This window comes from Phragmites australis, chromosome 13 (genome assembly GCF_958298935.1).
Source record: "Phragmites australis chromosome 13, lpPhrAust1.1, whole genome shotgun sequence".
Taxonomy (NCBI): domain Eukaryota; kingdom Viridiplantae; phylum Streptophyta; class Magnoliopsida; order Poales; family Poaceae; genus Phragmites; species Phragmites australis.
In genome coordinates, this window is record NC_084933.1 from 16977507 (window position 1) to 17005329 (window position 27823).

The 27823-nt window shown below is 44.6% G+C and overlaps 2 protein-coding genes across 2 annotated transcripts; one reads left to right on the forward strand and one right to left on the reverse strand.

The window, feature by feature from the left end:
- Positions 1–1630: 1630 nt before the first annotated feature.
- Positions 1631–3286, reverse strand: LOC133889001 (E3 ubiquitin-protein ligase PUB23-like). Its single transcript, XM_062329429.1, has one exon. The coding sequence runs from the start codon at positions 3166–3168 to the stop codon at positions 1858–1860; it is 1311 nt and encodes a 436-aa protein (XP_062185413.1). The 5' UTR covers positions 3169–3286; the 3' UTR covers positions 1631–1857.
- A 19265-nt stretch (positions 3287–22551) lies between these two features.
- On the forward strand, positions 22552–24078 carry LOC133887740 (leucine-rich repeat extensin-like protein 5). Its single transcript, XM_062327706.1, has one exon. It carries the CDS (start codon positions 22755–22757, stop codon positions 23709–23711), a length of 957 nt encoding a protein of 318 aa, XP_062183690.1. The 5' UTR covers positions 22552–22754; the 3' UTR covers positions 23712–24078.
- Positions 24079–27823: the final 3745 nt, after the last annotated feature.

Below are 27823 nucleotides of genomic sequence, written 5' to 3' on the forward strand. Positions count from 1 at the left end.
TCCTACCCGGTTGCCGTGCTGTGCTGCACATCACCAACGGCCAATGCATGCATCTACCATGCATCTGGGAGTTTGGTTACTCCGAAACAGATCGAGGGGCTCTCGCGGTGGGCGCTAGTAGCTGCAGGTGCGAGGAACTGAAACTTGACTAGGCAACTACTAATGATATGGTGCACAGTGTGTTTGTCGTTCCGCTTGACTTTTTTTTTTATCAATATCCCCCATCTTAATCGTGTGGTGCGGACGGCAAGTGGTATGTAGCAAAATCCTGGAGGTGTAGGTGAGTCGGGGTTTCGGCTCTCCTCCCGCATATTCTCTGTAAAAAGCATTCAAAGAAGGCTGGTAAAGGGGGCCCGGATCTTAAAAAAGTAAAAAAAAATCTTAACCGTGTGGAAGAGGAAGAAGAACGTTTGGGGGGGGGGGGGGGGGGGAAGACGTGAGTCTACATATTTCAATCGCTTATTAGAGCAACAAAACAGTAGATCTAAGTATTGATCTATGAATATCTCTTACTTAGGCAGATTGCAGACACTTGGATGAACATTTTTTCTTTCCCTATTCCCCAAATCTTGTTCCCTCCTCTTGAATGTAGAGAGTCCATCGCTTGATCCTTCTCAAGTAAGATCGTAACCCCCTCCCATACTAACCGGACATCATCTCCCAATTCCTCTTCGGGTGTGCTTCCTTCCTCATCAGCACAAGGGACCAAGCACTACCGCCTTTTTCACTCTTCTTCCTCCACCTTTTATTGCCGTCCCTACCTTCCCGCACGACCATCAACCATATCTGTCATTGATGATCTTTAGCCTCTTGTTAATGACCAGCATCATTCTCGGTGTTCCACTCTTTGCTTGGTTTCCCCAACGTCTACTGCCAGGCACGACCATCAGCCATTTGTCGTTGATGTTCTTTAGCCTCCTATTATTGACTATCATCATTCCAATTCCTGACGTTCCGCTCATTGTTTAGTTTCGACATCATCCACCGTCAGGCATCAACATGGTTGGCAATACTCTAGCCCCTAGAAGCGAATTTTTCATATGTGTATACATATAGTTTATCAGAACCGTTTATTTAAGTTGGGATTCATACTGTAGAAGTAGTTGAAAAAAATCATATAATGGATGAAGAGAATTAAGAGTGGGATGAATGAACGGCGGCTGCGATAAATTACACATTGGTTTTGCATCCCCGGCCCACTGTCTACCCTGTTTCTAGGTTGGAGGTTCGGGAAAATAAAAGCCTAGCCAGAATATGTATTTAAACTTGTCGACAAGAAAAAAATATAAGTAAAATGTAGGAAAACAATTTTTTATTGTCACGCTAGCTGCCGCAAATACATGCGGACCTGTTCAATGGAGTATACAGAACATTCATGCGTACACACTCCATAGATTTCTAAATAAACTGCAAAATGGAAAAACGCTCACATGTAGCGCACCTGTATCAAAGTTCAACTACCTTATTCTGCCAAACTGACCTGCCGTCAAATGTTTATTCGAGATCGCATCTCAATTAGTTTGTCAACGTACTGAACATGAGAAGAACAGCAAAGCATTACCGCAATGATTGGTCGATCATGCAAACAGAAAATCAATAAACGAAATGGTGTTTTTCCAAATGTGTACAGTTTATACCTAGTGTAACGTATCTCTTGATTCAATACTCCAATCTTGGGGAAGTTATACATCAAACCTTCCGGTTTAAGAATACAGTCTTTACATGCTAAAATGGAAGCAAAGAAAAAGGTTTGCCAATTTACAAAGAATCGTATGATGGGACGAACAAGATGAGACTGAAGGTGAGAATGATCACCAAAGCAATTGCTTCGATCTTGCTCGGTTGCGTCATGCGATATCAACAAGGGTAGGATTCCAAGTGCGACGCCAGGCACGGCGAGCCCCTCCAAACCCTGGCGTGCATCTTGAGCATCTCCCTCGCCCTCTCCCTTGGCCGTTCGCCGTCGACGCCGGCCTGCACCAGGTACAGCAGCCTCGCCACCACCCCGACGGCCAGCATCTCCTGCAGCACCGCCGGGGTTGCGGAGTGCCTTGCCACCGCGTGCAGCGTGCGCACCGCGCTCTCGGTGCCTGTAGGGGACAGCCGTGTCGCCGCCCTCGCCACCACCGCGAGCCCTGCTGGGTGTTCAACCAGCTCCAGACGCCCTTCAGCGCAGCCGCACAGATGGTCCATGGCCACCGCTGTGAGCTCGCATGTCCGCTTGCCGCCGCGGCCGTTGCTGCCACCGTACCCTTCGTTGAGGAGCAGCTCCACGAGCGCCGCAACGGCGCCGGCCTCGACCGCCTTGATGCGGTTCCGGCCCCACGGGCAAAGCCGGCAAAGCACATGTAGTGCCACCTTGATCGCCTTTGGCGACAACGTCCTGTCCGTCACCACTCTCACCACGGCCTCGACCAGCTCGGTGCTTGCCGATGACAGGCGCGACGGCGTCATCGCAGACAACGCCGCTTTCAGCAGGTGGATCCCGTACGTGCGCGACCGGTAGCTCGGCCACCGCAGAACGGACGCTAAGGTGTCCAAGAAATCGTCGCTTCCGTCTAGGACTCTCTTTAGGCTCTCCTCGGATAGCTTAACCGAATGCAGAATGCTCAGAGCCGCCTCCTCCGGCGAGCTCGCCTTGGGCGAGTCCAGCACACCGTACATCTCCGCTTGGGATCCCACGAGAAGCTTGGCCGTGCCCGCGGCGTGCTTCTTCACGACGGACACAAGGAACTCCACGGCGCCGGGCGCTCCCTCGACGCAGCGCCGGTTGCGGTCGCTCTCGCCGACGATGTCCGCGAGCTCCCGAAGCGAGGCCAGGAGCTCCTGCTGGCCACCCCTGTTCGCCTCGTCCACGATCGCGGCGACGCGGTAGGCGTCGACGGGCGGGCGCTGGGTGGGGAACCGCTCGACGGCTTGCGCGGCGCACCAGGCCTGGATGAGCCGTCGGAGCGTGTGGTTCGGCGTGGGCTCGAGGCCGGAGGCGCCCAATGGCAGCTTGGTGACCGGGCAGTCGCCGTGCCCGCCGTTGAACACCCAGCGCTCGATGCTGTCCCGGTCGTAGGTGATCCCCGACGACAGCGTGACCGGGTCCCTCATGATCTCCAGCGAGATCGGGCACACGAAGAACTTGGGCACCTCTACCGGCGCCGGCACTGACCGCTCCATGGATTCTTGATCCTGCTACCTGTTCTGCACGCACCACACCTTGCGCGTGTGGATATGGCCGTCTACCTACGCTCCTAAGATGGAGAGGGAAAAAAAACAGAGAAAGTCTCTGGGTCGAAACGGGAAAGGTTCTGGAGCAAAATGAGACGGGACGAAGCTTTTATACCGGGGGGGGGGGGGGGGGCGGGGGGAGAAAAAAAACAGAGAAATTCTTCGTTGGGTGGATTTCTTTTGTACCAAGTAGTATAGTGTTTTGACGCAGGTGGTGGTTGATTGAGCTCTGGTTGGTGTGACGAAAAATCCATGGCGGCCGCAGGAGCTGGGGTCGTACGTGGTTGCCGGACGGGGCGGGGCGGCCACCTCGAGGGAGCACAGCTGCACAGAACACGAAATGTTCTGCGGCTTTTGACCTCTCGGCCGACCCGTCGACACCAGAAATTTGTGTGTCCCGCGGCCGACCCGTCGACTTCCTTCCATAGACTGATCTCGTCGCAGGCTTTCACAATTTCGCACGTCAGCTGCTGATCAGCTTGTAAAACTTTCAACCTCCAATTAATTTCACTGGTACAGCGCTTACCGCATTAATTCGTGCAGTCGTGGTTCCAACTGAATGTCCAGGACCAAGGCCAAAAATTTGTGTTGTATACTTGGCCCTTTTAGGAATATAAAAAGAAGACGAGATAATCGGTTCTTTTTAAAAAGAGCAAATTGAATGGAAAAGTTTGCAGTTGAGCCCTTTGAACAGAGGAGCAAGGCTCTAAAATACCAATGGAACAGATTGTTCCATGCAAATTCAAGAGGAACTCCAACATGAGTTCCATCCTTATGGAAATATCCTATGACTCGTTCTTTCTGTAAATTATTGTGCTCTTTCTACGTACCATCCAAACAGCGATTCAAGAAATTTCCTTGTGTTTTGCCATACTCTATTTAATAGTGCTTGCATTCCTTTCAACTTATTGTGTTTCTTTTGTATTTTTCATTCCTACGTCAAAGAGGCCCTTAATGTATAAAACTGTATATGGTTGCCAAATTCCGAAGGAACAATTATCTCTCTTGGACTTGTACACTGCAGCAATTTTTTTTAAGTTCAATATAAAAATATATGATTTAAGAAATCAAACTATACTATCAAATAATCCAACATCAGTGGTTATGGAACTTTTGTTATGAGCAGAAGCTCTTACAATACCTAACACTCCAACTAACAGATCCATGGCTGCGGTTACGAAATGGAATTTTATTCTTCGTTTTTCCTATTCGTTTTTTTGGTTTCACCCGTTCTAAGTAGGCCTACGTTATACTATGTCATCCATTTCGGTATAGTTCACACTTTTGACCATACTTTATATATTTTTCCTTTTTTAATTAGCGTGTGCATGCTTAATGAGATCGTGAAATAACGAGGAATGAGTAGTTTTAATAGAGGTGGTCTGGGAAATTAAGTTTCCTTGGGATCGAGATAATATTATTTGACACTCGCCTTGCTGGAATTGGACGTAGATAATATTATTTATCTTTCAACGAGTTTCATGAATGCGCCCCTGCCGTTCTCAGAGCAGGCCGTTGCCTGTTGCGGCAAATCAAGGTTTTGGAGTAACCTTGATGGATTGGGTAGGTGTTGTAGTTGTTGCCCTCGGAGCTCTCCATTGCCAAGCTCTAGTTCGGCCGGAAGGATCGGAGACCGGCCGAGGCGACCGGTGTTGAGGAAGACATAGCAGAGGTCCTGCGAGTGTTCCACGTAATTTCGTTATTTTCCAGGGACCTTTCTGTAAGTTCAGGGGATGTTCTGTCCATCTCAATCTAATCCAATCCCTTTTCCTGCGGTGTTGAGGAAGAAGTCGTTTTAGAAAACATCAGTGCAACGTTCAACGTTGGGCATGAGGTTTCAAAAGACAAAAAGCCATTCCACAGCCCATAAGCAAGTCAGATTTTCCACATAAAACAAAACGGCAGTGTAAACGGTATGGCACTCCATAAAGCACGTGCCTCGTGAAAAACAATTACTAAAGGGCCGATGACATTCTAAGTTTGTTTGGTAGAGTTTTTTTTATCTAAATTTTCTATAGAAATTGATTTTTTGAGGAGGTGATTTTGTGGTTGAAAATAATTCTTTAAAATAAAATATATGAAGAAAGTGATTCTGTACGAAAAGTGAATCAGAGGAAGCTATTATTTTAGCTCCCTAATTTCTAATTTATTTCAGAGAACTACTTCAACAAATTTCACTTAGAAAACTAAAAACTGAAAGTTACTGTTTAGCAGAGCTCAACTAATTTCAGCCGATGAGTTACTTTAAAAACTCTGCCAAACAGACCATTATAAGCAACCACTAATGCACTTTAGCTTGTGCGTATGCCTCTCCGCCCATTTGGATGTCAGCATGTGCATGCACTTTGAAACATAACGCTGAGTGAGACTAGTCAGGCGCAATACTTCGTTGATCTAGGGTGGCGCACGGGCATCTGGATAGGAAAAAAATTATATTAGTAACCTGCTTTATATAAATTTGTATATTTTATCAGATGTATAATGAAATAGCACCATAGTCCTTTTTGGTTTAAGTTTTGCCCCTGAGACTAGTGGAGATAAAAGAATATGGATAAAATGTACTATATTTTCATGCGCGTTAAACGGTCAATGGTAGAGTATAAAAATGTATTTTGTTGCTATAGATTTTCCTTAGACCAAAGGAGTGTTTCCACTTTCCAGCATGTCGGGAACTCGGGATTGATAAAAGCTTCAAAGTCCTACAGAACCAAAGCAGTAGCGAAGTCTAGAGTTAACAGAGCCTGACCCAACCCACGGAACCTCCACAAACGACCTAACCCCAAGAACAAGCTAGCATAGCCAAATACTACTACTTTGAATATATTTGATCACATTTAGTCAAATTTCATTTCTGTGTGAGATCCAAGTCATACGATACGATACAATACGCCGGTGCAAGTCAGCAACAGCGGCGTCCTTTTGATTCCATGTCGAATTAAGCAAGTTGGGCGCGGCGTGAAGGCTCATCAGATGATCAACGGCATGTCTTCCCGTCGTAGCAAAGTTGGAACCAGAATAGTTTATGCTGCGTTTGATCTATTTGAACATGACGGTGCGTGCAGGGTCCAACATAGAAGTCGGCTGCATCTGCATGCGCGTCTGAAATATGCGTTGTCGGTGATGGGGCGCGATTCGGGTTGATTCCGGCCGGTCGATCGATTCGACCTGGCTGGCTGATCATTTGCGTGCATGGCCAGGTTCCATCCGCTCTTTTTTTATATTCGTAGTCGATCCACAAATCCACACTATTTGACTTGCGAAATGGCTTAATAAATTAATCAGTGTTCCAGCAATAAATCATGTTAGTCCTAACATAGGACGGGAGTATGTACGGGCACTCCTGTTATCCAGTGGACCAAACACAAGGCATGAAGTTCCAAAGTTGTGGTCTTTTGTTTGACTTTTCTGGTTGGCTCAGCATTGTTGATGTCAAGATTTGATATATATGATAGCCATTGCGGTGGTGAGTGGTTTAATGATAAGAATTTAAAGATGTTGCCAATTTAATTACTATTCGGTTTTGAATCGGAAGGCAAAGTGCCGTAATTGGGAAAGGGTGGTCAAGGTCGGAAGATAATTGTTGAAGATAACAAGGTGCAACAATGAAGCTTAGAGCTGGTTGGGATTATTCAAGGATCTTATTGGACATGGTCAAATTCGAGGAGTTGGTCTCTAGCAATGTGGTCTTTAGCTAAAGTGGTCTCTGGCTAATGTGGTTTTCGACCAGTGACCATGACTAGTGACCACGGCCAACTACGAGTGACCAGTAACCATGACCACGACCAGTGACCAAGTAGCCTTCGGTCAAGTGACCTCCGACCAGATGGTCTCTAGGTAAGGTCATCTCCAACCTGGTGGCCTCAAGGCAAGGTGGTCTTCGAGCAAGTTGTCAAGACCAAGAAGACCGAACTGCGCAATAAAGGATACTTGGAAAGATATATGAGATCTTACGAGATCAAATCAGAAAGATATATCAATTATAGAAAGTTCGGAGATTAAATGATATAGCCAAATCATAGCTTGTAAATCTTATTTGGTTGGGATTAGGAGTCCTGATTTCCCACGGCTAAGACCAATCTCCTTTAAATATAAGAGGATCATGGCCACTTGAAGAATCATCATCCAATTGATTAAACACAATTTACAATACCTTTCGTTTTTATCTCTTTTTACCTAGCTCATGTACTCCCATCTCCTTTTCTTCTCTCCTACTGCTACTCATTCTTGATCTCGACGACTAAGGACAAGCCGCTAGCCATCCGTGCTCTGACGGGGTCCCTCCTGAATTTGGGTGATAACGAAGGTCCAACAGCGTGGTGCCATGACTAGGGTTTCCTAGGCGCTACCTATCAGATAGTTATCATTAGAATTTTCAATCCACACCGGATCTTCCAATTATCCTGGTCACAACTTCTAGTTCAAGATTGCACAAGAGGTACTCGGTGTTTGGTGTGCGGTATCTTTTTATGTTAACAAACTTTTTGGCGACTCCGTTGGCGAATCGAAGCTTTCAGCCATAATCAATCTGATCGAAGATTAATCAAGGGAGCATTTTACATCTGTGCTCATGGTAATGGCACTGTCATATATCTGCACAAAGCCCGAGGTACGACCCAATGTAAGTAGCTCCCTTACTACTTAGGAAAATACCAAAGCTATGATTGATCAATTAGTTAGTACTACTATAGCTAAACATTGTGGAAGACTAGTTGAGAGTTTAGATTTATCTAGCCATGTTAGGGCTTTAATGTTTCAAGTACCAGATGAGCAATTTCAGAGACAACTCCCATTGCATGACGTTAGTACTCCAAATTTTAATTCTTTTGGTAACATGCAACATGATTATGTGGTTCTCAGTTCATCAGAAATGCTTATGCCACTTAGGACATCACAAACTAGAGTGCTGATGAATGATCAACATGGCCGAATTGAGATGATGAATTCGGCAAATTACTTCAAGCCGCCATTTGCTGGTAATATTGGTACCATGCAACAAGGAAGTTTACATATTAATTCATCGGCAATGTATTCATCTAACTCGGTTATGCAACAAGTTATGATGATGAACAATATATATGACCAAAATGATATTACCAATTCAAATACTTGTGGTGAGCCATCTAGACCAAAGGTAGCATCACAATGTTCACTTAACTTGGCCACATATTTGGCTAGGGATCATAGCCGAGTAGTTGAGTCAGTAAGTATGCAAGCGCCTAATACAAATGCCTCGGATACGAGTTATAGCCGAGTCGCTGAGAATTCAGCGAGCGTACATACACCTTCATACTACGTTACCACATGGTTCTGGTATTCCATACGGGTCATTACTGAAAGCAACTTTTAGGGCTCCTTTGCAAAATACTACATATATACAACCCCAAAGTTATGAAACACCATGGTTATGTGATTCACTTAATGCCTCCACTTCAGTTCCGGATTATAGCCGAATAAACGAAGAATCAGCAAACATGTATGAACCTATATGCAAAAGTATGACATATAGTTCACCTTCATGCATACCTTATTTGATTATTGGGTTGAAGCAACATGAAGGAAATTATGGCTGTAGTAGTGTTATAGGAACAATGCATACAACCGAACATATGCCTAGCTTGAACAGTGCTAAAATAGTGAATTCGGCTGGGAGGCAATTTGATATGAGAAAAGGAGTTTCGACTTCATCATATGAAGAGACAAATGCAAGCTCAAAAGAACTTGATGAGGTATTTGAAGGAGATCATAGCGCGATTGAAGAAGAATTGCAAGAATAATAGAAGAAGCTACTTTCGCGCTACCAGAAAACAAAGCAATGCGTCATTAAGATGAAGGAGTTCTCATCCATTGATATTGTGCTGAAAGAGATACGATCTGCAAGTATGTTATCTGTTTCCCAATCTAATTCCATAGTTTCAATAGTTAGATCTATTGTTGATATTATGCTTGATGATTCCAAAAGATTAGGTAATGGAGGTAATGTAAGTAGATAATCAGGTTCGAGTACAAATATTGAAAAGCCGACTACTATTGCATACAAGCAGTCGATTAGCGAAAATGAAAAGTTGTCAGTTACTACTAAAGAAACAGAAAAGTTGTTGGTCGCTAAGCATAATAAAGGGGGGTTGTTGAGTATAATAACCGAACAATAGTTTGGTTGAGTTTCAAACACTAGTGTTACGCAACAAGACATAATAGTTGAACACGATAATAGTTTGAATACTAGCTTGAGCAAAGTCATAACAACAGCTACATCCGAACAGAGGAATAGTTTGGATCTTTCTGAAAATAAAAAAGAAGTACGCTTGCTGCTTGAAGTCAAACCGTGTATAAAGTGTAGAGATGTTAATAAACAAATTGATAGTGTGCCACAAGGGAAAAATGAAATAGAACTTGATAAGACAATATCTATATGTAGAAGATCGTACTCTGATCATGATAATATGATCTTGTGTCCATGAGGATTTGAAGTAATAGAGCTTGCAAAATTCATGAGTAGGGATGATAGAATCACTGTTGAGTTTGTCGGCTAAGTTGTTTCTCCATATGATGAGGCCGACAATAGTAATATATTAAAGTTAGAATTATTTTCATCATCTTTGTCAGGCATTGTATTTATATGGGTTACTTTACTTATTCTCAACTTGGTGTCATGAATGGAGCATAAGTTTTGTGATTATTTCATATTTAGAGATACAAGGCCGAGACTAAAGAAATTTAAAGATATCGATATTTGTGTGATTGGAGATAATTCTTAGATATTGGACAAGGATCAATCGGATAATGATGGACGATTGAAGTTTGTTGAAAGCCTGAATATACGATAGGGCACTTGATCATTTCCTGTCGACATGATCAAACTTGAGAGCAAAAGTATCCTAGTTTGGCCATCTCAGGCCGAGTTTACGAAAGAAAGGGATATGGTTATTAGAGACGAACATCCAAGGCCTTTAGGAGAGAAAAAGGATCTTTTTGGGAAAGGTGCAAATTGAAAGTACTCTAGAAGGTCGTAAGTCAATATCAACACCAAGCTCTAGGGGGCACAATAGTGCTAGCCGAAGAAGTCAAAAATAAAAAAGCCAGAGATTGGCAGACAGAAAGTTAGTAATAACAAGGGCAGTGACATGAACATAATTAAAAGGATGAAGATTACATTTAATGGGATTTTGGCTAAATATAAGAAGTAAAAGTCCGACAGGGCAAGTACTAGTTGGTTTAATAATTTCAGACGACCGAGGTAATCATCAAAGTAAGGACTCGATGATCAGCATTATCAACAGAAGAGTGACAATGAAGAGGTTATGTTTCCTCCATACAAGCCGACAATGCCCATGCCTTGGAGATATTATCAAACTGCATTTCCTCATTGCTCGACATGAGGTTTGAATAGTATGTCACCATCTCAAATGCATTCTACTTCTTTTCATTTGGGATGGGTGTTGCCAAGGAGACCCGTGTTTGACAAATTATCATATCATAACAATGACTGTTTTGATCGAATAAATTGGTCTAATAATAAACAAGGAAATAAAGTGGTTAACAAAGTGTATTGTGTCAAGGATAACGACAATTCTGATGGACAATCAGATTTAGCTGGAAAGAATGAGAGGCAGATTGATGCTGCTGCAAGGTCGGCTATTATGCGGGGCAAGTGGGTTGAAGGAGATATGGTCAATCAAATTTCTGCCTATGCAAAGGAGGAGTTAGCTGATTTGAAGGAGCGTAAACAATTATTTAGTATTGTTGTCCCGGTTGCTGGTGATAATAACAAAACAATAGCTGGAGCTAGTCACAAGAATGTTGATGATGTCTGGACTAGTATACAGGTTGAGAAGAGAGGCAATGATACTGTGAATTTGGCTAGGAGCAATGCAAAAGCAGCAGGTTTGGCTACGTTCAAAAGAAAATTGGATATGCATAAAAAGGGAATGGAAGTGTCTATGTTGCCTAACATGAAGCCATAGCTGAGACGGTGTTCACTTAGTTTATCATATCCACAAGAGGGGAGATTGCTGCATCAACCTTGCACACAAAAGTTGAAAGAGAGGAAGATGGTTTGGTCTGTAAAGGTAGAAAAAGGGTTGAAACTAATATTCAAACATCAATTATTAAAGCTACCCAAGAACAAAGTAGAAGTTGGCATCCAAACAACTTCATGATAAGCGTGAGGATGAAAAAGCTTATCAATGTGGTCTTGACCAGGCATGGGGATCCAAGAGACAATTACAATGTCAGAAGTCTGCATACGAGTACCAAAATCATTGCAACCATATCATCACTCATCATCTAAGTCTGCATATGAGTACCAAAATCATTGGCAACCATATCGACACTCATCATCTATTATGTCAATGCATATGCCATTGACTCCTTATCCAGGTATATTTGAATATCCATTATGGGCTGGGTATGATCCTTAAATGCCATTTTATGAGTCTTCATATTTAAGTTGGGCATCGTGAAAAAGGGGATGGATGTGATCGGTTGCTACAATCATATCCAGAATATTGTTATTATGTATTAAAAACCGAAATATTTGTTAGAACTTTTTATTTTGGTTATATTAGTATGCTCAAAGGGATATCCAAACTAGAAGTATGAATTATTTTGTCACCCAAGGGAATAAAAGATGATATTTGAGTAGCAACTATTCTGAGCTTGTAGTCATGCTTAAGAGTCAGGTTTATCTTTTAGCAGGCAAGCTTTGCCAAAAATGGGGGGAGGGGGCATGTGTTGATTACAAGATTTTGCATATATGATAGTCATTGCGGGGCTGAGTGGTTTAACGATAAGAACTTAAAGCTGTTGCCGATTCACTTACTATTCAGTTTTGAATCGGAAGGCAAAGTGCTCTAATTGAGAAAGGGTGGTTAAGGTCGGAAGATAACTGTTGAAGATGATAAGGTGCAACAATGAAGGTTAGAGCTAGTTTGGATTATTCAAGGATCTTATTGGACATGGTCAAATTTAAGGAGTTGGTCTCTAGCAATTTTGTCGCTGGCTAAGGTGGTCTTTGGCTAAGGTGGTCTCTAGTTAAGTGGTCTTCGACCAATGACCACGGCCAACTACCAGCGACCAATGACCATGATCAACAACCAGTGACCATGAACAGTGACAAGTGACCTCGACCACGACCAGTGACCAGTGACCAGGTAGCCTTCGACCAGATGACCTCCGACCAAGGTGACCTCCGGCCAAGGTGGCCTCCAAACAGATGGCCTTTGGGCAAGGTGGTCTTCGACTAGGTGGCCTCAAGGCAAGGTGGTCTTCGAGTAGGTGGTCAAGACTAAGAAGACCCAACTATGCAATAAAGAATACTTTGTGAAGATATATGGGAGCTTATGAGATCAAATCAGAAAGATATATCAATTATAGAAAGTTCAAAGATTAAATGATATAGCCGAATCATATCTTATAAATCTTATTCGGTTGGGATTAGGAGTCCTAATTTTCCATGGCTAAGACCGGCGCCCTTTAAATATAAGAGGATAATGACCGATTGAAGAATCATCATCCAATCGATCAAATACAATTTACATTACCTTTTATTTTTATCTCTTTTATCTAGCTTCTGTAGTCTCGTCTCTTTTTCTTCTCTCTTCTGCTGCTACTTGTTCTTGATCTCAACGGCCACGGATAAATCATTAGCCATCTGCGCTCTGACGGGTCCCTCCCGAGTGTGGATGATGACGAAGATCCAACGGCGTGGTACCACAACTAGGATTTCCTAGGTGCTACCCATCGGATAGTTGTCATCGGAATTTCGGATCCACATCGGATATTCCAATTATCTTGGTCAGAGCTTCTGGTCCAGGATTGCACACGAGATGCTTGATTTTTGGCGCGTAACATCTTTTCGCGTCAACAAACAAGTAGTAAGTCGCATGATATGCAGAAATTTGAGCCAACCATTACGACAATAGGTGGATTCACAGTGGCATTCCAACTGAGCAAAACTGTAAAGACACAATGGAATGTAGATGTTTAGTGCATCATATAATACAGATGCTGGAATAATGTATATTCCTTTATAAAAAAAGGATTTTTACGGTACTTCATACTACTTATAAGTAAAAGATAGTATAAATTTAATCTGATCATCCACTTGATTAGATATCTTTATAATTATCATATTTTCGTTAAAATTACCCACCATACGGTAGTGTCCAGCTCGTTTCCCACCTGCGCGGACACCCACCGAACCCGAGTGACGACGGGAACACGTACACCAGCGTCGTCGCCTGCATGAGCACGCCCGTGGATGCCACCGCCGGCTTCGGGTTTGGCAGGAAGCCGCGTAGCAGGATCATCACCTCGTACCACCACCGTTCCAGGCACACTGACACGTAGATGGGCGCGGCCAGCCGCACGAGGGGACCCCACCTGACGAGCCACTTCACTGTGGGCACCCCCGCTACGCGCAGTGCCTCGTCGCGGTAGTCGACGAAGTTCGCGAGCAGCACGCCGAGGAGCACGAAGTTCGACGCCGACACCGCGGCTGCCACACCGGGCACCCCGAGCCTGAGGCGCCCCACCAGCACGTAGTTTGTCAGCACATGGAAGAGCACGGCGGCGGTGAGTGGCCGCGTGATCCCCTATGACCGGAGGTATACGCAGATCAGGTGAATGAGGGAGACGGATAAGAGGTAAGGGAGGGAGAAGCGGATGTACTGCTGCGCGAGTGCCGTGATCTCGCGGTCCTGGCCGAGGAAGGCGACGGAGCGGTACAGGGTGAGGCCCAACAGGCGCGGATGGTTAGCATCGATCGAATGCCTGGGAGCATAGCGGGTCCATGCCGAGCGAGAGCCCTGACAGCACCGAGTAACCAGCGATGTTGGCGAAGGCGATGGTGAGGGAGCCCGCGGCCAGCGAGAGGTCACCGATGGAGCCCAGGAAGGGCATCAATAGGACCATCCACGAGTAGAGCAGCAACACGGTCAGCGCGATCGGGAAGGCCAACCGGCACAGCACCGTCGCCTCCCGGACGGTCTCCCCTGCAGTCGGCAGGAGCACCACGTGGCACTTGAGCTGGCGGCCACAATGACCCTCCGCGCGCTGGGGTAGAGACGTAGAGTCACGTAGACGTGGTGGCTGCCCTTTCCGCCGGCCACTGCCACCGCTGGCAACGACGTCACAGGAGTGGTGGTGCACATTGGTGTCACGAAGGGGCTGAACGGGTATAACTAGTCTTACTTTGCACATTATTACTTCCATAATATTTGTTTTCTCTCCAAAAATATCATTATACTCCATATATTACTCTCATATACTCTTTATATTACCTCTAGATAATGAGAAGTATTTTAACTAATTTAGACAATCCGATCAAAAATAGATAACCCAAATTATACTAAGACCACAGTAAAATTTCTAAAAAAATCGCACAAGGATGCCAGGCTGGAAGACATGGACTCTAAGGTCAAGTTCCACCCGTTATGTGCTAGGAAGATTTACTATCGAACTCCTGTGATTTGGTCCTTACTAAATCAAAGAGAACTTTAACAACCTCGAATCAGATCAATAGATGTAGTAGCATATCTCTAGCTTACTAGCTAGCACAGGTATCAATATCTAGATGAAACGAAACTCCCTATATCTAAAAAAGGCTAGCACATGTATTAATATCTGGTAGACCGCAATTCGGCAGACCAACAAAGAACAGGCCCATGGTAGGTTTTTTCTTTTTCTTGAACGTAAGAAGCCCATCGGAGTAGTACTTCGAAATACAAGCACTATCGATAGGATTGTTAACAGGGAAAAGATAGGAATCCAAATGGCTCCGATAGTCCATTATTAGGCAATTGATACCCAAATACGGGCGTTAGGAGCCTAATTGAGGCCCATATATCATCTCCAAGCTCCCAAACTGATTGAGCTTGGAACCTAGCCGATTTCAGCCCACCCCAATTGGAGCATAAGGGCCCTATGCTATGACCCTAACTAGGGCGGGCAATGGGACCTGTGGATATGGGTACCCACAGGTTCTACGTTTGACAGGTCTGAGTTTGGGTTCAAATTTTTGACAACGGATCTAGCCGGTTGGGTACCCAAAATGAATTGGATCAGGTTCGGATTTCTAAATACACCTGCGGGTCGGGTCAGGTACCCATAAAATTTTGTACAGGTTATTTAATTTTTACTTTCTATCGGCCCATCCAATCCATTCGGCCCATCTATCCAATCTCTCTCTCACCAACCGATGCATCTGTTCGTGGCAGCCCCGACCTACACCTTCCATGGCGCGGCAACCCCTCCTTGCCCCGACCTGCCCCCTCCCTGGTGCCGCCCAACCACATCGGCCCACCGTCGCCGCATTGTCGTTGCCCTGCCCCCTCCTCGGCGCCACCCCGACCCATCTTGCCGCCTACCCCCTCCCCAGCGCCATCCCGCCCTGACATGCCCCCACCTCGGCGCAACCAAGACTCACTGACCACACCAGCTTGTCGCTGCCCCATGCTGCCCAACCACGCCGCCCAGCGCCGTCTGGCCCCGTTGTGCCCCTCCCCGTTGCCCCCGCCTGATGGGCGCCCGAAACCCAACGGACGTCTGACAGGTTTGGGTTCGAGTTTTTATTTTAGTCCGTTTGGGCACTCGGATTCGGGTAGGGTTATGGCTGGTGGGTTTCGGGTCAGGCATGCTTTTGCTCAACCCGAACCCAATCGACCTATTGCCAGCCCTAACCCTGACATGGTCTAGGCATAGGTTTAGAGATGAATGTTTTTGTATTTTTTTAGGTTTTTAGATCGACTCAAAACTTAAAAAAATGAACTAGAGGTTCACTCTCAACTAATTAAATTAAAAAAAATAAACTATGTAATAACCTAAAATCAGGTGTCTACTTGATCCCCCAACCAGGTTGTAAGCGCGCAACAAGTTATAGCAATCGTTTCACACTGTCCTCCCCCATTCGGCACTTGTTGATGCCGAGATGACTAACATCAAATCGGACGCCTTGTCTGCTATCTTGTAGCATTGGCGCCTTGAGCCGACTGAGACGCCGAGGTGCATGCACGGAAGGACCGATGCCTCCTACCGTAGTCATCGACCCCGCGACAGACCCATTCAAAATACGAATCATATTTTTTACGCTATACCACAGCGAATCTGGCAGGCTGAACCATTTGTAAAAGAAGAAATCACAGCACTAAGATATAGCACGAGCGTTATCTCTATCTCTGCTACTTAAAACATTTTGATTCAATTCGTTCATCTGCCCACCCTTCATCCATCCGCTCGCATCTTTCATCCGTCTGCCTTCCGCCCGCACCGGTGCATCATCCGTCCTATCGTGTGTCCTCCCATTCGCACTCATTGTCATAGCCCTATCAACACAATCCAACGCATCTCAATCCCCGCTCGCTCAATCCATGCCGCCACAACTCTCTTCCAGATCCACGCCGCGCTCTTTGCTTGCTCAATACACACAGCCACAACGCCTCCTCCCCTTCCAGCGCCCCCACCTCGCCCCCATCTACATCACCTCCATAGCCTTCCGTTCCAACACCCGTCTCGTAGTTGGGGGCGAGCGCGGGCTCACAGCCAGCATATGGTGCCAGGCGTAGTCAGGCAACATGGACAGGCGCTACATGCGGTGGTGCATGGAGCTGGCGCGCAAGGCAGCCAACCACACCAGCCCTAACCCCATGGTCGGCTGCGTCATCGTCTGCACTGGCCACGTTGAGTGGGTCTTGTACCTCCCGGCGGCGGATCCGATCTGACTTCTCTGTGGTGAGTTGACCTCCCATCATGCTGTTGTCCTTGGATCCATGGCCTCCTCGTCTCGAGTAGTCATCTGATCCTCATTGCATTAGATTTGGCACAGGGAGGAGAGAGCAATGATGACCAATATGAGTGTAGGCACCCTGGAGGAGCCGGATCCAGGTTGTCGCCATCCTCCGAGCCTGCAGCCGTCTTCGTGCCACTCCCGGCGCCGTGGCACCATTGACACGGATCATGGTTGTGCTCCAACATTGACGCTGCCATGTTCGCTCTTCGCCCTCGACTACGATCCTCGGCCCACCCTTCAGCTCTTGCCGCTGCCACCTCCACCCTACACCTCTTGTTGCTGGTTTCCCCGCTAGCACCGGACACACCTCCCCAGCCGCCAGCGACTATCCTGTCCTAACAATAAAGGCCTCACAATCTGTAAGGGGAGAATGGGTTGCCTGAAAATTTGTATGCAGGAACCACACACACCTCTCCGAATGTTCCTCTTCCTTCCTCAGTCAATTGTTTTGGACCACAGAACGACCACTACCTCTAACTCTTTGTCCGTCTAGCACCTTGGTCCACAGCCCACCCACCCACCAGCCCGATGTTGCCCTACTCAGTTCTATTTTTTTCAAAATCAAAATTTCCCGTACATGTGCCCTCCCACAGATCTCGATGTAACAATTAATGGTCCTGGTTATGCCTTCCACTCACTACACCTTTAAGAAATCCTCCTCCGAACAAATAGAGCCATTCTTGTACCCCTCTTTTATCAAATATTAACTGAGACGATTATACCATATTCACCTAGATTGCTTTAATCCATATAATGACTTGTTCAATTTGATTGAATATTGTTCTCAAGAACCTACTCCTGGCAGTTTAAACCCTTCAAGGAGTTTCATATATATGTCATTGTCAAGCGATCCATATAAGTATGTTGTAAGAACATCCATTAGACGCAAGTCAAGATTATTTTTTGTTGCTAGACTAATAAGATATCTAAAAGTTATTGCATCTATCATAGAAGAGTACATTCCTTCATAATCTATAACATGTCTTTGGGAGAATCCTTAATCAACTAATCGTGCCTTGTATGTTGTAATGTCTCCCTTCTCATTTTGTTTTTGCACAAATACCTATTTATAACTAACAGGTTTGACACCATTAGGTGCATGGGTTACAGGTCCAAAAAATTCTCATTTGTGAGGGAATTCAATTCTACTTGAATTGTGTTATTCTATTTTGGTCAATCTTTTCTTTGTTTGCATTCCACGACTGGTTGAGGTTCTTGATCCTCATTTTCATCCATAATTTATAGAGCTAGGTTATATGCAAATGCATCATCAAAGATGACTTTATCACAATTTCAAAAAAAATTGGACATGACATAGTTTAATGAGATCTCATTTTCTAAAGAATCAGGTACATTTATTTCTTCTATAGTATTACTATTTGCCATGTCTGCTATCTCTTCAAGAGATTTTTCTTGAATTATCGTTATTTCCTCGACCTGGCCATCTTGATTCTTTGTTCCTTTTCTTTTTCAAGGATTTTTGTCTTTGGAACCCAATGATCTACCGCGTTTTATAGTAGGTTTTGATTCGTTAGCGGTGGACGGTTACCTGTTTTGGATATTATTTTTTTCGGGATCATTAGCAGCTAGAATATGTGACTTTGTCACTCTTTTCAAGTCTGTGAAAGCGTCAGACAAATTATTCGCTAAACTTTGTAAATGAATTATCCTTTGAACTTCTTTTTCATATTTTTTGTACAAGCATCAAAATGAGATAGTGATAATTCATTCCAACAGCTGCTTGTTATCTCCCCAGTTGTTGGTAAATTTGATTCATCAAAATGACAATAAGCAAATCTAGTGGTAAATACATCTCCTGTTGATGGTTCAATATACTTTGTTATAGTTGGGGACTCATACCCAACATATATTCCCAATCTTCTTTGTGGTCCCATCTTAGTGTGTTTTGGTGGAGCAATTGGAACATATATCGTATATCCAAAAGTTATGAGATGGGAAATATCTGGCTCTTTGCCATAAACTAATTATAACGGGAAGTAAGTATGATAACTCGTTGGCCTAATACGAATTAATGTTGTTGCACGCAAAATAGCATGACCTCAACCATGTGTTGGGAGTTTTGACTTCATAAGTAACGGTCTTGTTATTAATTAGAGCTATTTTGATAAGTGATTTTGTAAGACCATTTTATGTATGAATATGTGCTACAAGATGTACAACACATGTTGCAATCGACATGTAATAACTGTCGAATTTTTTTTAATGTAAATTCACCGGCATTATTCAATCGTATAGCTTTGATAGGATTTTCCGGAAATTGTGCCTGTAGCTTGATTATTTGAGCCAACAACCACGTAAATGCTAGGTTGCGGGCTGATAACAAGGAGACGTGTGACCATCTAGTTGATGCATCAATTAAAACCATGAAGTATCTAAATGGTCCACTTGGTGGATGAATGGATCCACATATATCTCCTTGTATGCGCTCTAGAAAAGTAAGGGATTCATGTTCAACTTTAGCCAGTGATGGATGCACAATTAGTTTTTCTTAGAGCATGCGACACATGAAACGTCATTAGATTAAAGAATCATCTGGTTCTTCAACATATGCGCACATGAATTATTAACAATTTTTTTGCATCATTACTGATCTGGGATGGTCTAAACGGTCGTGTCAGATAATAAAGTTGTCATGGTTGGTGAACTTTTGTTCTATCACCGTATATGATTCACTCTTGTTGAGATTTGTGTGGTATAAACCAGAAGGCAATGCTGTAATTTTTTTAACACATACTTTTTCCCCAATGACATCTTTATAATGTTGAGGTACTCTAAATTATCCTCACACATTATCTTAATGTGATATCCATTTTGTTGGATATCTTTAAAGATCGATAGATTTTTTTGAGACTTGGGGGAATATAGTGCTTCATATATATTACCTTTGTCCCATAAGGTAATATGATTATAGCTCTTCTAGAATCCTATATCAATTTAGCACTTTCAGATATAGTATGAATAGTTGAACTTGTGTCACAAGATAAGAAAAATATACTTTACTCTTTAATATGAATTTATAAGTAGTGAAACAATATAGCCATAAATGCTAAATACAAACATAATAGAAATTATTCATTCATAAATAAGGTGCAACATGCTTTATTCTTACTATTATTACATCATATTTATTCATGCATGAAGAAATAGCTAACAACTAGATGATATATTCTTGTGTGAAGAGATCAGCAACATCTAAGTGAGTTGTATCATCGTGGTCGTGTTCTCCATAATCTATCGCACCAATAAGATCATCTTTGAAAATATCATTACTACTGCCACTTGAAAAGTTTGTCTCTATCTTTTTCTTTTTCTTCTCAAGTGATTCTTGATATAGATTCTTGATATAGATCGACAAGGTATTTTGGTATAGAACGGTTACGTGCCAATGAGTTCTTCCTCCACAACAATGGCATGCATTTTCAATTATTTCACCTTTCTCTTTATCTCCCCTTTCTTGCCTTTTACGAGGATTGAATGGGTTCTTGAATTGAACACCATAATTTACTCTACCACAGCCACATACAAATTCATAACCACGACCACGGCCACATCTGCGACCTCGTCCACATCCTCTATTTTGATTATCATTTGCTTCTGAGAATGGACTTGAACCACTTGGATGGGACTCGTGGTTTTTCAATAAAAGCTCATTATTTTATTTAGCCACTAGTAAACAAGAAATAAGTGCAGAATATTTCTTAAATCCTTTCTCACAGTATCGCTACTAAAGCAGCACATTTGAAATATGAAATGTAGAGTATATTTTCTCTAATATTTTCTCATTAGTAATCTTTTCTCTATATAATAACAATTATGAAGTGATTCTAAACATGGCTGAATTGTATTAAAAAAACACTCTTATAATTTTGCAACCTGAGGTGCAACCAATCATAACGAGCTTTGGGTGAATTATTGTTTTAATCGTACCTTTCTTTCAATTTATTCCAAAGAACAGGTGGATCTTTATCAGTAAGGTATTTCGCCTTTAAACCTTCATAGAGGTTGTGGCGAATAAAGATCATAGTCTTAGCTTTGTCTTGATTAGATGCTTTATTTTCTGTTTTAATTGTTTCACCAAGCCCATTGGCATTCAAGTGAACTTCAGCATCTAGCACCCAAAGCAAGTACTTGCCAGTAATATCCAAAGCCATGAAATCAAGTTTGGCAAGATTCGACATAGCAAACTATAATATACGAATGCAAAGTATAAATATAGAATAGAGACAATATATAAATTAAATAGACTATAAATAATATCTTACCGTGGAAAAGGATACGACGATCAGCAAATGTTCTTAAAGAAATATAATTCATGATAGCTTATTGAGATAGTCGTGCTGATAACGTGTTATATACTAACTACTTATTGACTATCGAAAATTGATATGCAAGAATATAGAGAGCAAAGAGAGTGGGAGATAAAAATCAGATGTTCTTATTGTCTTCTATCAGATGCCTGCAAACTCTATATATATAGCCATACAACACTGTTTTAAGAATTGATGTTAGGAAACTTACATCACTAATACCATGGAGGTTAAAGTTTGATAGTATAGCAGTTATGGACATCCACATAAATGAAGATTTCATAAAAAAATTAGAATTTATATAGCTTTCATCATTCTATTTTTTAGACATTTAAGGGTGACTTACAACAATTAACTCATCTATATATACAACCATTAGTCACAGTTTCGTGGTTTCCTAACATGATAATTGAAACTGTTTCACTCTTATTCTCAGAGAAGAATAGAATGTGATTGAATTTCTACGGGACAAAAACATTGGTCAGAGATTACTCCTTTGGATCCATTAATATAAACAATATATATACGTATGCTTGATATTATCTTATATAAATTTTGTTTCTGTTGTAATTTACTAGCGCTCAACTAGTAGACAGAAATAGAAGGGTTTCCTGTTCCACGGCCTTTCATCATCCTCGTTAACGCTAGACGCACCGATCCCTAGTGTGCGGACCTGGATGTGATGTTGACGAGGGAAAGCACAGGACACTATGGAATGGAGCAAAACCGGATTGCCAGTGGAAGAAGTGGAGCAGAGGAGGCGAAACACATGACGCTGCACTCGATCTGACGGTTGCGAGCTACTTCCCTTTGGAAACAAGCGACGTGGAGTCGAGTCCAGTCCGTATGACGAGTTTTCCACGGTTAGACCATCGTTGATGGTTTTCTTCGCAAGTCATATTCCCTTATCGAAGTGATTCTCGTTATCTTCAGCTTTTTAACGGTTTCTCTTCACGAAGAGATTCTCTTTCGCTTCTTTTACCTCGGGATTCTTTTTCATTGCTCTTCACGAATTCTTTCAAAAGAAAATTATTAAAAATAAGAGAAAATAAAATATATAAAAATAAAAGGGAGAATCAGAAAAAAAAAATAAAGAGAACATAGCTGGAGATGATCTTATGCGCATAATGCCGTTAGCACGCGCCGTATAAAAAAAAATTGCACTGGCCACGCGGCGGCGAGCCTTGTCTACCGCCGCTGCCGTCCGGCCTCAAGAACCCAGCCCAAAAAGAACGATTCCTTCACGTCCGACACCGTGCGCGGAACCAAAAACCAAGGCACCGGCACCCCACGGAAGAAAAGAAAATCCGCCTCCGTTCCGTAAAACCCATAGTCTCATTGACTCTTCCCTCCTTCCCATAATCGCATTTGCCTCGCCGAGGTTACACACCCACCACACGCACCCCGCCACTCCCCGTCCCCTCATGTTGAACCATTCCGATTCCCGTCCCCCTTTCCTCCACGGCCCGACCCACGCCGCCGAGGGCTCGTTGCCATCGCCTGCGTCGGAGCCGAGGGACTGGGGGACCGCACAGAGGATGGACGCGCCGTCGTCGTCGGGGCGGCCGACGACGCCAAGGCGGCCGCTGCAGGGCCAGCGCCCGCCGCGGCTCAACGTGAGGATGGAGTCGCACACCGTCAAGAAGCCCTCGGGGGCGGGGGCGGGGGCGGGGGCGCCAGCGCAGGCGCAGGGGCTGGGACGGCGGGAGCCCGGGCCGCCGCCGCGGGCGCCGGTGATCATCTACGACGCGTCGCCCAAGGTCATCCACGCCAATCCCAGCGAGTTCATGGCGCTCGTGCAGCGGCTCACCGGCCCGGGCTCCGGCGGCCCGTCGCCGGCTGAGGCGCAGCAGGAGTACCATACGGACGAGGCCGTGCTGGGACAGGCGCCGTTCCTGCCGCCGGAGCTGCTGCTGTCGCCGTCGACCGCGATGTCCCCCGCGGCGCGGCTCGCGACCATCGAGAGGTCCGTCCGGCCGACGCCCGCGCCGGCGCCGGACTACGTGGACGTCCCGGATGGCAGCGGGGTCGACGACGGAACCCTCGCGGCGGTTCTCGGGCCTGCGCGGCAAGGCATCCTGTCCCCGCTACCGTCGTCGCTGCCGCCGGCCGCAGCGTCCGGGCTGTTCTCGCCACCGCCGTTCGACCCGAGCTGCATCAGCTGGCTGAACGAGCTCAGCCCGATCCTCAGAGCCGCCTCCACGGCCGGCGCCCCACCGTCCGGCTTCTGCGGCGGCGGCCCGAGCAACGGCGCATCTCGGCCTCTTCCGTCCTACTACGCCGACCCGTTCGTCCCCAGCCCCCGCAACCTGCTCGCCACGCCCACCGTGCCGTCGCCGACGACCTGCGCGGAGTTCTTCGGCAGCCTGCCGGATCTTTAGATCGCCGCCGCCGCGTCCGTCCAAGACAGCTGCAGCAGCGGCCGGAACTTAGCTACATTTTCTCACTTCTTTTCTTGCGACATTCTTTTGTTCTGGAGGATAAGGCGAAAGGTGGTGAGCCTGGCACTGATGCTGATTTGATTAGTGCTACGTTTTATTCTTGCTGATTGTTCTTGGGCAACCACTAGGCAGCAGGGAGGGAGAAAGGGACCGGAAAACTATCGCGAAAGCAGTGGCAAAGTGGTTAGGACTAGAAGAAAGCCGGCCGCCCAGCACTTTGTTTAATTCTTCTTTTCTTTTGGTTTACATCTCCTGCGTAGACCAAGGAAATGATTGCTTGTTTAATTGAGGATTTTTTAATTCTTTACCTTGGTGTTGTGGTCATGGTTGTCATGCTAGCTTGGTCGATTGTAACCAAACTGGTAGCCTGGTGCTCTCTCTGTTCACAGGTAATTGTTGCTGCAAAATCCAAAAAAAATCTAAGACTACTCACACAAATCGCTTCGATTTTACAACTGCTTTTACAAGAAGAAAAAAATAAAGTATTTGAATTACTTGTCCTAGTATCCAACTAATTGATCGCGCATATATCTCCCGGACGTACATACACTCCCTCTATAATGAGTGTTTAAAAAAAGTATATACATCTTAAAAATTAGTATACATATCTCAGAAAAAAAATCACTTATAAAAAAATATGTATATCTTATAAAATAATATATGTTTATATCACTGACGGTGTATCAGGAACCGGGGGCCCCTGAGTCCCGAGGCCAGGCCAGCCATCCGTCACGTGTCACCATCCCGCGAGGTCCCTCCTGCGAGGTGAGGAAAGTCCAAGTTCCGGGAGAAGGTGCTCGGGGCCACAGTCTTTGGTTTCCAAGCACCTCAATTCCCCGACGATCCGCGAAGTCTAAGTACCGGGAAGAAAAGTGCTCGGGCCGGTGCCAGGTCATCCCCGAGCGCCCTAGTTCCCCGATGACCAGAAGAGCTAAAGTGCCGGGAGAGAGTGCTCGGGGCTGCGAGCGGCAGTCCCCGAGCGCTCGGTTCCCTGAAGGTTCCACACAAAGAGTGCTCGGGAGAGAATGCTCGGGGCTGCGCGTGGCGGCCCCCGAGCGTTCGGTTCCCCGAAGGATCGGGCAAGAGTGCTCGGGAGAGAGTGCTCGGGGAGGTGAACAGTACCCCAGAGCACTCGGTTCTCCAACGACCCAGAAGGGCTCCCGAGGGGCCCACCGATGAGGTGTCCATCAGTCAGAGGCCGAAGCCGCATTCAATGAGCGTGCGTGGTCTGACACATCCAACTGCTCCCGCCGCAGTGTCAGTCCCTGCCATGCTTTGGCAGGGGCGCGTGGGGCTATTAATTGCACGGGTCCCGTCCCGTATCATCCGGTGTGTCTCGGGATAACATCGTCAGGATCAAGGTATTCCGCCTGCCACCCTGCCGTGGCAGAGAAACAAGACAGGGCGGGCACGCCGGGTGGCTCGGTGGCTGCCCGGTGGGCCCTCTCAACGGCGCCCGTTGCCAGGGCGTCCACAGTGACAGGTGACCGGATGCGCGCCGCGTTTCCACCGCCCCAGTAACTTCGCCCAGAGGAGATGATGACGCCTTTCTCAGTCAGGGTGTCTCGGAACTTGTGCCCCTTCCTTCCCATTCGGGGTATGTCGCGGCCGGCGGGTGCATAAAAGGATCGGCACACAGAGGAAGAAAAAAACAGAAGAAAAAATCCAGACGAAGAAGACGAACCCCACAACGAACCAAGCCAACAGGCGAAGACATTGCAAGCAAGCTTGAGCGGAGCTCCTGCCGAAGAACAAGGAGCCTCAAGCTCTTAGTTAGACACTATATTCTTGTAACCAGATACATCCTCAGGGGACATCCCTCAGGACAGTTATTGCATCCATACAGGAGTAGGGTATTACGCCCCCATGCGGTCTGAACCTGTCTAAACCCCGGTGCATTTATTTCTCTTTGCACTAGGTCAATCATCCCCCACCACCGGCCGTCGCATTTACGTTCACTTTCATTTATTGCTCCGACGAACTTATTCAGGATCATCCCCCGGCCGAATCTCTAAAAAGAGGTCTCTCGGGACCCCTGCGATAGGAGTTAATCCTCCGACAATCACACTTTCACTTCTGGATACATAATTTCTCATTTTTCCCCTTCATGTAGAAAGTTTCATCACACCTTCAGACGAGGGTCTAAAAATTATGTTTCTCATGTTGTGCTGAACTTTGTAGGTGTTTGGTTTGAGAGATCAATTTATCCTAGATAGGATAATCTATCACGAGATCATATCATGAATTTGGTAAGATGACACCATCCTCATAATTAAACTAACCATGTGCTTTTTAAAGCATGAAGTGATGATGAACCAACCCATTCAATTTATCAAACCAAACAAGTGAATTAGATTGGGAGTTAGACCCGACAATCCATCATCGCCTCAGCTCGTTCCTCCAACCAAACACACAGTTTGTTATGTGTCAGTGTTTGAAGCTTTGTTGCCGGCGGACAATGACACTAGGTGGAAGAAAAGAAAGAAACATGGCCGGAGGATCTGCGTGTTGGCCCTCGCACGTGCTTCGAGAAAGATTCGGTTTACAGCCGGGAAAGCAGCCGCGGCAAAGTCTGTCCAGGTCAGGAGTGCTTGATATGGAGCCACCATTTTGGATTTTCGTCGTGGGTGAAAATCTTGTTGCGAAGGAATTTTTATTTTTTTTCAACGTTTTAATATTTTTTTTATGTTTTTCGTCACGAAGATATTTTTAAAATCATTCTCTTGGTGACAAAATTCTCTCATATTTCTTCTTGAAGTGAAGCTGTTAGAGATGAGAGAAAATAAAGAGAATAAGACCGGAAAAGAGAATCAGGAAGGAAATAAAATAAAAAAAAATATGGTTAGAGATGGTCTCACACTCGTCAGACTCATGGCTCGTGAATCTGATCTCTGGGAGCCAATCAGCGCTATCCAGATCTCCGCGGCATCACCATTTCGATCTGTTCTCCAGTGTGGAAGTAGCTATTGGTCTTGATTTGTTTTAGTTGCACAAGTTGACCTAATTCCTTTAAGCCAAGCCCAGCCTCAACTTTGAGCTCTAAACGTAGCTGAATCGAGCTTGAGTTTGGCTTGACCATCGAACGTAACTATAATTATTATTGGCCTTCGGCGACTATTAATTGATAATATAGTTTCTGTTGAGAATGTTGGATCTGTGTTCTGGGATTACCTTGGTCCAGTGTTAGTCATTGGGTACGTACGTTTGATCCATTCAAAGGCAAGCGGGTTATGGAATGGTTGTTGAACGGGTACTATCTGTGACGAGTTCAAGAAACTTGCCCAGGTCAACTCAAACATACCGGAGTCAGACAAGAACAATATTATTGCGCTCTGTTAGAATGTCAACGAGCTAATCTCTCCTTTTCCCCAAAACCAATGGTCAGACAAGAACCGTTTAGAGTTAGTGTTTGTTGTGATGCTACTTAGACTACTCCTAGTGCACTGTATCATACGCCTTAACTAGCAAAAGTGACCCGCACAAATAGCATGACTAGATTTATCATATATTTTTTTATCAAAATAGTAGGTGTAATTTAACATTGCATGTGATATTATCCTTCATTTACAAAAGACATAAAATCACTACAAAATAAAATATATTATGCTCCCAACGTGATTGTAGTACTGCATTGTTATTTGAGGGTGAAAGCTAATGTGTGTAGATTTAGAAAAACAAATTAAGTGGAGGCAGGCCAAGTCATTTGAACAAAGTCCATATGTCTAGGCTAGGTGGTACGGACGAATGTATATGGTTTATTTGTTTTTCTACTTCAGTGTGATAATATTGTATTCTACACAAATTATATTGTTGGAGTCCAAACTTTATTTGTATGAATTTTGTAGAAATTATACAAATTGATCTTCTACTATTGTATTTAGATATGGAGTTATGATATAGTTGTATTTGTTGGAACATAGTTGTTAGTTTTTGTAATTTTAAATTATATTTTTTATTAATTGCAAAATATATTTGAAAAAGTTTGGTTCTTCTCCAAATATTTTTCTTGCTAGGCAAAATTCTAATATCAAAATTGCCAACATGAGCAAGGA

Bases quoted from the DNA above. Each gene is read 5' to 3' on its own strand.
- LOC133889001 (XM_062329429.1), bottom strand. From the start codon at position 3,168: ATGGAGCGGTCAGTGCCGGCGCCGGTAGAGGTGCCCAAGTTCTTCGTG.
- LOC133887740 (XM_062327706.1), top strand. From the start codon at position 22,755: ATGTTGAACCATTCCGATTCCCGTCCCCCTTTCCTCCACGGCCCGACC.